Source organism: Tribolium castaneum, chromosome 2, assembly GCF_031307605.1.
Source record: "Tribolium castaneum strain GA2 chromosome 2, icTriCast1.1, whole genome shotgun sequence".
In the NCBI taxonomy this organism is placed as follows: Eukaryota; Metazoa; Arthropoda; class Insecta; order Coleoptera; family Tenebrionidae; genus Tribolium; species Tribolium castaneum.
In genome coordinates, this window is record NC_087395.1 from 13,785,292 (window position 1) to 13,796,084 (window position 10,793).

Here is a 10,793-nt window from a genome sequence, read left to right on the forward strand (position 1 = left end):
TATAACGAACTTCTGGATATAACGAACAAAATTGAACTTAAAAATATAATACAATTTTCCGTTTATAACGAACTTTTCACCGAATTTTGAGGTGTATTTTGAGAATGATAATGACAAAGCAGCAAGAGAAGTGTTAAGTGATGAACAATATTATATTAAATTATTAACTAAACACCTTTAAACCAATAATACGTGTGTTTTTAAACATAATCACGCTGTGAAATCGATTGTTGTGCAAATATTTTAAGATAGTAGAACTCAAAGTAAGTCAAATAAATCAACTCGCTTTCGAAGATTTACTACTTTTACTAGTTTTTCAGACGCAGAGGGTGCAACCTCCCTTTCAGCCTCTAAAAATTCGACAAAAACCCAGTATTCACTAAGTTTGTGGTTCTTGAGTACTTTTTTCAAAGTTTCAAAGTTCTAATATAGGCAGTGATATTTAAAGGCGGCTCCCAAGAACTGTCAAAATTGTTTTTACACTTTTTTTACTTTATACATATCTCAAAATCGACAACAATTTTCAAGTGGTAAATACTCTGGCGCCTCCAACTGACACTTCCTTCCAAATAAATTTTGAAAGCGGTAATTTAAAAAAAATCTTATTCTCAAAGAAATTTTTCAAAAAGTTGTTTTTTCCTTACTATTGCTAGTATCAGGTTCAATTTTTGCATGCATATTTAAAATGATGCTGTGCATGAATGGTGTATTTTTCTCCGCTAACTAAAGTCACAAAAATATGATCAGAAGCACTAAAAACTTTACTTAAAAATTTAACTTTGAAGAGCAATATCTTGTGAAAAAAGGCTCAAACAATTTTTTGTTATAGGAACTTTTAATTCAATTTGATGTCCTGTATCTGCACCCGAGTGATTGTCCGGTACTTTTGAATTACCTTGTATACATCATCGAGTATCTACTTTAAAAATGTGGTCATTTTTCAAGAATTTTTTTATGTCACCCTACTTCGGCGATTATTTTGGTAAAAGGGAATATATATATTAAAGTTGCGCTCCGAACTGATTACGACAATTTTTTAAATTTACCCAAAGTATGTAGTTAAATCCATAGATGCTTTTCTTCCAGTAATTTAGCTCCTCAAATTATTCTTATTTCAAACATTTTAAGCCCCATTAGCACTGTTTACTCAGTGAACCGATATTATTTTTTTTTGTCAGTAACATTTTAAACCATCTTCCCCTATAAACATTATTTTAAGACACGATTCCCATATCAACATGTTTTTACTATTATAAAAACACGCTTCTCATAACAACGTGTTTTAAATTTAATATAACAACACGCTTCCTATAGCAATTTAATTTAAAACACGTTTCAATTTTAAATTTAATTAAAAAAATAATTTAATTTAAAACTCGTTTCGTTCCAGCAAAAACATTTTGAATAACACTCGCTAACGCTCGTTGCATACCCGTCAGCCCTCGCACTTTAAGCTTGTGTTTTCACACTTGTATTATTAATAACTATAAACGTTAGAGTAAACAGCTCTAGCAAACGAAAATTTGTGCGCTGACAATAGTCAAATAAAATGTTTATTTCATAAAACATTAGCCGATTATACCTCGAAAAAAAATGCAATTTTTTCCAAAATAAAAAGAGGTAAAAAACATTCTATTTCTCCGAAACAATTTCTTTGCGGACCCAAGTTTATTTTTGGATCATACAATTACCTCCTTAATTATTGTTTGTTTTTCAACACCATGTATTTATCAGATTAGATAATTAATAAAAACCATTAATAAGAAGATGACGACCATTGGATTGAATTAATTCGATAAGGAGATAATGAGTTTCAAGGTTAGTAACCTGTTCAAACAAAAACTATCACTTCGAACTGTTGAGTTAATACAAGTTATCAAACAGTAGATGCCATTTCAGTCATTTTAAAATTTTGCAATAACGCATTTGCATTTTTTGTAGTTTCTGGTGAGTTTTCTTGGTTTAAAATTTGTAGCTTGACACAAAGTTCTCTTCTTACATAGGAACTCTTAATTTTTACTTTATTTCACTTCAAAACATTCAAATTCGCTGTCAAAAAATTCTACTATGAAATGAAATGGTATTTATAGAATTAATTACCGCTATGAGTAACTTAAATAAAAATGCAACTTTGAGTTTTTTTATTCATTTTATGTTAAAAGAACTTGAAATTATAATGCAAAATATCGAAAATTTGTGAAATCCCTTGCAACAGTTAATTCAGTTTAGATACAGAGGTTTTACAGTTTATAAGGGCCGTACAACAATAATTTTCTTCCATGACCTTTATAGTTGAGGAAACCTTATCCCGCACCTAAGAAAAACGCGATTTCTAATTAAATAATAGTGTATTATAAGTGTATTATGATACGAGTTTTATAATTTAGATTTAGAATTTAGATTTAATAGAGTAAGTAAACAAAATACCTTATAAACGAGATATCATACAGTATTTTGTCTACTTCGCAATTTTTGTACCAAAAAAATTAATTTAAAAATTTAGGGAATTTTGTGGCAGTTGACAACATTTGCGCGCAGACAGTGAAATGAAATTAATAATTTGGACCGTCATTATTTTATTCGTACAAATGTATTCTGAAAGTGTTTAAGACGTTTTGCAATGTATCCATTACCAAATACGGGCTTTTGTGGCAAATACGTAGAATTTGAAAATTGCCTTAAGGATAATGAGATCTCAAAGTACTTACTTTCACTGGTTTTTGAAGTTATGTTTGTACATTACTCAAAAGGTGTTTGAAAGAGCTATATCAAGACTGGTACAAAAGCCTCTAAAGGTTCATATTTGATTAATTTGATTAAATTATGCACATGAAACAGGTGCCGATTGACATTGACACTTCTCTCCGATAACTGTCAAAAAACTAGATTGTCAACATTATCCAACTAAATTACCCTGGTGTAATTATTATACCACTCCGTTGGATATTACGATACGCAAATCGCGTATCCTAATGAGCTCAATGCGAAACTGAAGTAAAAAAAATATTTTTGCATTTTACAGGCCTGACTGTACGTTCGAAAGGTATCTGTCCTAATTTTTTAGTTATTTTTCACTTACAGATATAGACCTTAATAAAAAAATGTCATTTTCCACCAAAAAATCAAATTTTGAATTTTATACTAAACTATGCGTATTCACTTTACAAAATCAGATTTTGAATTAAACGCACTTTTACATTTTAACTTTAAATTATTTTTATTTATGGGTTGGTACTTGTGGTTTCGCAAATTTATGTAAGTGCCAATGTGAACTGTAATTGGGGTAAGACTGTAAAAGATTTCGTTAGGATATTTCAATGCAGGCATCAGTTTTTGTCAATTTTATTGCAAGACTGTAAATAAACAGCTTCAAAAAGGTTGGCTACTGGTAATTGATCCCTTTGTTGGCAAATTATACCATCTTTTAATAATTTATTTAACAAACCAAGTAAAAATTTATATTTCTGATACCAGGAGTCGATAGGCTAGCAAGTAAGGATTCACTTAGTCTCAAAACTTTGTAGTCAAATTAACTGTTAGTGCCCAAAAACTCACAAAACTGCTACGACATTATTTATTAAAAAAAAATAATAAAAATCGAGAATGGTCCTTATGATTGTACTGGCTGGTGTGTAAAATGTCAGAATTTTCATTTCATTAGAAGTGGCGATTTTCTTGGGTGCGCCATAAGTACTGAATCTACAATTAATCCAAATAAGTGATTACTTTCCCTTGCATCCACTGTGGTGCAAATGGCGTGGTCATGGTTAGTCATTTGCTTTTTAAATAAAAAACAGGTATAGATATTAAAACAAAATTTTACAACTGACCAACCCAATTCTAGCTATATTTTATCCACGATATCGGCATCGAAAACCTGCCACCCGCTGGTCCCCAAACCAGCCAACGCAATAACACTTCCAGCCAACGGTTGCCTCAACCTCTGTTCTTGACTTAATGATGTTCTCGATGTTGTCACAAAGAGAAGGTCCATGTTAGGGCCTCCCCACATGACCGAGGTCACAGCTTCCGCAGGAATTGAAACAACTTGAAGCAAATGACCAGTCCTGGGGTCAACCTTGATGACAGCCCATCCACCATAAAGTGCAATCCATAAATTATCATCCCGGTCTATGGTCATCCCATCGGGATTACCCTTGATCGCATCATACAACGCCAGGTCAAAAACAACTCGTCCGTTCGTAATTGCACCTTTCTCATCATCGTAATCATATTCAACGATTTTCCGCGTCGGTGTATCTATGTAATAAAATTTGTCGTTTGCGTAATTCCAAGTAAGGCCATTGCTTATGTTAACTGGGGCCACCATGACCTCCGGATCATCCAAGTTCTCGCGCGTTATTTTGTACAAAACGCCTTGGTTTGGGGTCACACCTCGCGAGTCCTCAAAGCCCATAGTTCCTAAAATTTGGATTCAAAAGATAGCACATTTGTAGTCCAATCAAATAAGCCTTCAATTTAAAATGTTGGGGAAAACTTGTCCCAAAAATAGTATGACGTCATAATAATAAACAGCGTGCTCAAAAACTGGCGCACCAACTCAATGATGTGTGGTAGAAAACTGGTTACATATAAAGGTAAAAATAGTAAAAAAAATCTTTGTACTAAAGTTATTGATAAATAATGGATTTTAGATAAATGATATGTGGCAACGTTGTCTAACAGTCATGATCGCAATAGAATTTGAGCAACAATAAAAATAAATTATTTTTGAAACGGTTTCCTAGGAAATAATTCCCAGTATTGGCACATCTACACATTGTGATTTTTTGAATAAATTTTAATTTTTTTAAATTAAAAAAACTGATAAAATCTGATAATAAATTTAAAAATAATTATTTATCGTTTTGTTACGGAACGATTACCTTGTATGAAACACAAAAACATAAAAAAATAATGAAAACTAAAGAAGTTAACACAATAAGTTTGTAGCTCCAGATTTTTGTAAATATGATTTTAGGAGTTTTTTCAACATTTTTCCCGTAATCTGCACTTGCTTCTCAATAACGCACCACTGCGTTGGTGCGCCAGTTTTTGAGCACCCTGTATTTACTACTTTTCTAGCTTCTCACATGTTCCTAAAGTTTTTCTTAAGGTAGTGCCTCCCCTGCCGGCAACGGTGTTCAAAAAATGAAGGAATGGCTGCCGGCGGCGCGGCGGCGGCGGTTGCCTGCACAACACTGGCGCTCTAGATTCATCAAATGTATAACGTTACTATATAAAAATGATAATTGGAATTTGCAACTATGTATCATTTTAGATAATATTTCGTTGAGAAATCATATTGCCAAATATTTTTTGACAAATTTTAGCTAATAACAAAGAGTGATTTGCGAAAGTTTTTTGATGATGACACATGTAATGACACATTTTTCATAGGGGATATCCAAAACTAAGAGGTTTAGAGGAAAACCAGTGACACATTGCCGGGCCCGTTTTTTGAGAAAATAATCTTGTTCAAAACCGCATCTCGCTATCGTCTTTTGTTTTCGACTTATAAACAAAAGTTGACATTTTAGCAAAATCTTCAAAAATTCATATCTTCCTTATTATAAAAGATACACATTTGAAACAAAGACATTATAAAGGCACTTTTTTATGGAGAATTTAGTAATGTTATCAGCGATTTTTTTGAACCTTTCGTTTAAGTGTAATAACATAAATTCGTATTTTTTCAAATAGGAATCATAGTTCGCTATGACATTCTCGAAACGCTTATTTTTTTCAGATTTGAAAACAATATAAATACAGATTGATATTTTTATATACTTTTGATAAAAAATATATTTAAAATATTTTAAACTAGTTGGCCATGGAAAAAATATTTCACATACTTTTATGTATGTGAAATATTTCACATCTTTATGTGAATAATCTAGATATTTTGTGAATCGTTATTAAAGTAAAAAAAATGAAATTATAAAAATAAGCTATGTTAAAGTTATTTTCAATTGAACAAATATACGATCGTCGCACAGATTTTTATTACATAAAAATTGAGCAGAAAATTGAAAACGATGTGTCACTATACTATTTGACGACTTTTTTTATGTTTTAGTGAATTGTAATGGAGGTGACGTTGATAATGTTATGTATTTTTTACCGCAGATGGGATTTGATTTGTGTTTGGATTGTTATTTTTTTGTAAAATGAAATTTTAATAACAAGTTATCATACAATTAATAAGATTTTTCTTTTTCCGACATTTGTTTAATTACAAAATAGAATGGCAATGTAAGGTTGCCATTTTAAATCTAAAAACAAATATTCTTTATTAATCGCAAAAATGTGATCTAATAATAACTTTTATGCTGTTTTTGAATTAATTAGTGTTTACAAAATTATTAAATACAAAAGACGATAGCGAGATACGGTTTTGACCAAAATTATTTTCTCAAAAAAAACGGACCCAAGAATGTGTCACTCGTTTTTCTCTAAATCTCTTAGGTTCGGAGATACAAAATGCAGAATCCTGTGTGTAAAATTTCAGGATTTTCATTTCATTAGAACCATAAGCTTGCCTCATCCTGTACATGCAAAACTATCAAATTCACCTTACTTAAAGCTAAATTAAAAAAAAACCTTTGTATTAAAGATTTATTGAGAAATAATAAATTTTAAATAAATGATATCTATTGTTTGGCGACGTTATCTAACATTCCTAATTGATCAACAATAAAAATAATTTTTTTGAAATGCTGTCCTAGGAGATCATTCCCAGTGTTGGCACATCTACAAATTGTGATTTTTGCTAAATTTTATTTTTTTTTAATTCAAAAAACTGCTAAAGTCTTATAGTAATTTTAAAAATAATTACTCATCATTGTGTTAAGAAACAATTACTTGATGTAAAACATTAAAACATTAAAAAATAATGGAAACTGAAAAAGTTTTTTCCCAGAATCTTTAAATTATAACTTTAGGAAAATTTCACGATTTTTCTTGTAATCAACACATGCTTCTCAACAACGTAAAAAGTCTGCTAAAATAAAAATTATCTTAACGTTTTGATTTGAAGGCTTATTTGACTGGACTATTGCTTGGATATATCGTACCAAACCACAAGCGACCTTGTTTGTCGGCTTTGCCGTCATTGAAGCGACTCGTCGGGAATTGTTTTGATACAGTTGTCAATAACTTGGTGCGATAGAATTTACTTTTACCGTTCCACTCCACAGCGACCACATTTCGGTCTACCCCAACAATTAGAATTTCCGGGTCAGTTTTTGACGGGATAACTGGTGTCACTTCACCGTTTAAATGAATGGAATCCAATTCCCCGGTTAGAAATTTCAGAGAGTATATATCTCCAGCGTGAATGTCGACGAAATAAAGGATGTCTTTGCGGCTGTCCCAGGTGGGGCCCTCTGCATGGTCCACTGGGGGAGTTACTTGAAATAAATGTGGAGCACCGAAATACGGTGCCTCGATACAACACTTGCTGCAATGTTTGATTGGATCAACCGGATTAATTACATGATTCTTACCTAAAATTGTTAATTAAACTCAGGAATAAAAACAAGGAAATAACACTACTTGTTACGCTCATTACGATTTTTGTTGCTTACTCTTGTGCGACAGGTACTCGAATAAAGAAGAACTTTCGCTTACAAACAATTTGTTTAGAAGGTAGATACAGACTGAGTAAACAATAAAGTGATCAAGATTTTTGTTGTTGGATTCAAATCGCAATAGGAAGTAATTATAAATTCATAGGAAGCATAAGCGTTCATTATTTATTACAAGATTGTTAATTTAATTCCCTATGCCTTGAAAGAAATGATGCTGCAACCAATAGTGTGCGTTATACTCAAATTAAAGTAAATGTTTTTGGAAATTACAGATTCTCTAAAGTATATAATTTTTTGTCTAATCAATTACCGTTACATTGAAAAACAAAGATAGAGGTGGCTGTGCATTTCTGACAGTCGATCAACAAAAACTATATGCGAAAAATCGTGGGTAGGGAAAAATTAAATTCGACCTGTTTCAGGAATTTTATTCCTTTATAAATTAAAAAAAATGGGATCGTGCAGTTGTCTTCGATGGGTAAACTCTCCTTACCGTTCTTGATACTTAATATACTATTAAAGATTTATTAAATAATGCCAAAATAATTGTCACGACAGCAGGTTATGGTTACCGTTTGCTACGTTCAAGGCGTCGACCAAATTACTTACCGACGCCTAATTTACTTACTGACGCCTTTGGACATAGCAACTAGTAAACACCACATACTGTCTTGGAAACAGGCGTAGTAAACAATCAAATAGAGCTCAATCGTGCAAAAAGTTATATTGTTACACGAATATTCGGAATCTGATTGTTCATAAAATTTGTAAATCAAACAAATCGTGGTAAAGAAGTTGAAACGACTTTAGTTCAGTATTATACGAATTATAATCTAAATTATATTGACCCAATACCGTCTTGTTACTTGAAACGTTCTTTTTTAAAAACAAAATTATTTTTTGACCGATAACCGACTCAGCTAGTTTTATGCTAGAAAATTTAGAGTACAATGTATGTACGTACAGGTACACACAGAGTAGCTTTAAAAAATGATACAAAAAAGCAAAGATAATAATTTAATTTTCATCACAAGAATATTTTAGGTGTACTACATAGTTAAACTTGCAATAAGAATAACACCTAATTTCTGAGATATATGTATTTTGGAAACTTATAGTCGTTTAAAAAACATTTTAAGCTAAGAAAATACAGCTTTGTTCAAGAAAAATGTGAAATTAACAGCAAATTCTAAAAATTCACTGCCGGCAGCTCTTCCGGACACCGGTGCCGGTAGCTGGAAGGAGCGCCGTTGCCGGCAGCAGAGGCACTGCCAAAATAATTAGTACATCATCAAATACTTTAAAAATATGATTATTGTTCAAGGATAAATTATGTTGAAATTTCTTTTAGTTTTCGAGTTATTATAGTTATTAATAATACCAGTGCGAAAACACAAACTTAAAGTCTGAGGGCTCTCAGACACCCTAGAACTTAGACGATGCAGTGGGAAGCGTGTTTTAAAATAGTATAGTACAAACACATTGCTAGGGAAAACGTGTTTTAAAATAGTGTTTAAAATCTAGGATTCAAATATTAAAAAGAGCTTAAAATGTTGGCTACAAAACAGTTTTTCTTATATGGTACCCAACTACGCCGATTTTTTTAGTCAAAGGTTGTGCTTTAAAAATTACACCATTCAATAATTTTGTTTTTAAACCATTGGTTTTACTAAAATGAATTATTAAAGCTGCGTTAAAAAGTTTCCAATAGAAGTACAAGTTTTACAGTTCGTCAAGTTTTACACTCAGCCACTTTACACCTCTTAGAAGAGAAAAAAAAATATATGAAATAAAAATTTTACACTGCACTGATATCCAATCTCGCTAGGGGAAAAAAACTTTCTTTCTATTAATTTATTTGTCCAATAAAAAAGAAAAAACCATTTGACCAAAAAATTACATTGGCTGTTTTTTATATCAATGGATCGAAAAAGCGAAATAAAATTATTCTGCAAAAATTTGACTTGAAAAAAATTAGAATTTGATTAAAAGCCATTTTGACATTATTCATCGGGAATTTCAGTCTAATTTATGAGGGACAAGACTGAGAAGTAATAAATCTCTGCTACAAAAGGACCCACTACCTACCCCCATAACAGGAATGACTGCAGAAATTTTACATCTAGCGGCACGGTACCATCGGGCGGTCTTAAAGCCAGGACCGGAATAAGCACACTAACGTGTTAAAAATGTTTTTATTAAAAAATTACATCAGATGTTCAAATTGATGACTATTTTGGTCTAAGCACAAAGGAATTCTTCGTTTACAATTCGCATGAACCCTTGCCGCAAGATTTAAAGATTAACATTGCATTTTCAATAAAAATATAAAATAAATGGACTCCGGGCTTGAAAAATTCTTACCAGCTGCCTCAACCTTCAGACCCAACAATGCTCGCGTGCAAATTTTACGACAAATGCAATAAATTTTTGAAAACCACCATCCTGATAGCGACCTTTTGTGGAAGTGATTTACAATTCTACCAAAATTCATGGGAAAAAAGCTGCCCCAATATCAAAAGGCAAATTAAAAATCAACGACATATTTTTTCGAAAATTTAATTAGACAGTTTGATGCACTACCTCAAAATACACCTATAGACAAAAAATCGTTGACATTAGACTATAGTCACAGATTAAGGCAACCCTCATCTGCGCTATAGTTAACTAAGCGAAAGTGAAAAAACACACCATACAAGTAAACATTTTAAAAATTGGTCAAAACGATCTTCTATACAATAAACTCACATACGATTTTTTTTAGAATTTTAGATACATTATAAAGAGGTATAAAGTGCCTGAGTGTAAAACTTGACTCACCCTTGTTTATTATAATATAAGTTAAAGAGATGCGATACAAGAATTAGACAGTCTTTGATGATCATTATTATTATCATCACACACCCACACACTATTTACTTCTTGTCATGATCCCCATCATCATCCTTGATCTCTTCTAGAATAGCATCTTCGGGAAGATCCTCCTCCTTGTGTGTACTAAAACCTTAGCAATGACCATTCTCCCTATTTGACTAATGTAAGCGGCGTTACGCTCCTCACATGATAATTCATTAACACCTGAATGATTCTCTAAAGGAATTTTATCTTTTCTTTTTATATCAAAACGGAAAAAAGGTCACTACTCTAGTTTGATGTTGTGTTTTTTGAATAACAGTATTGTTTTAATGGAGGAAGGACCTA

The 10,793-nt window shown here is 31.8% G+C and overlaps 1 protein-coding gene across 2 annotated transcripts; it reads right to left on the bottom strand.

The window, feature by feature from the left end:
* Positions 1-3,326: 3,326 nt before the first annotated feature.
* LOC659940 (regucalcin) lies at positions 3,327-7,662 on the bottom strand. 2 transcript variants are annotated; one of them, XM_015983376.2, is made up of 3 exons: positions 7,558-7,662; positions 7,077-7,508; positions 3,327-4,422 (listed from the first exon to the last, which is right to left on the bottom strand). In XM_015983376.2, exons 1-3 carry the CDS (start codon positions 7,568-7,570, stop codon positions 3,845-3,847), a joined length of 1,023 nt encoding a protein of 340 aa, XP_015838862.2. In that variant the 5' UTR covers positions 7,571-7,662; the 3' UTR covers positions 3,327-3,844. The 2 variants fall into 2 exon arrangements, with proteins under 2 accessions (XP_015838862.2, XP_008197561.2); XM_008199339.3 differs by having other exon boundaries at positions 7,077-7,462; positions 7,509-7,656.
* Between the last annotated feature and the right edge of the window lie 3,131 nt (positions 7,663-10,793).

Excerpts from the sequence above, each read along its gene's own strand:
- LOC659940 (XM_008199339.3), bottom strand. The coding sequence starts at position 7,570 with ATGAGCGTAACAAGTAGTGTTATTTCCTTGTTTTTATTCCTGAGTTTA. Across the intron at positions 7,463-7,508 it reads AGTTTAATTAACAATTTTAG|CAAGTGTTGTATCGAGGCAC; the intron begins GTAAGAATCATG and ends CAAACATTGCAG. Across the intron at positions 4,423-7,076 it reads ACAAGGTCGCTTGTGGTTTG|GAACTATGGGCTTTGAGGAC; the intron begins GTACGATATATC and ends TCCAAATTTTAG.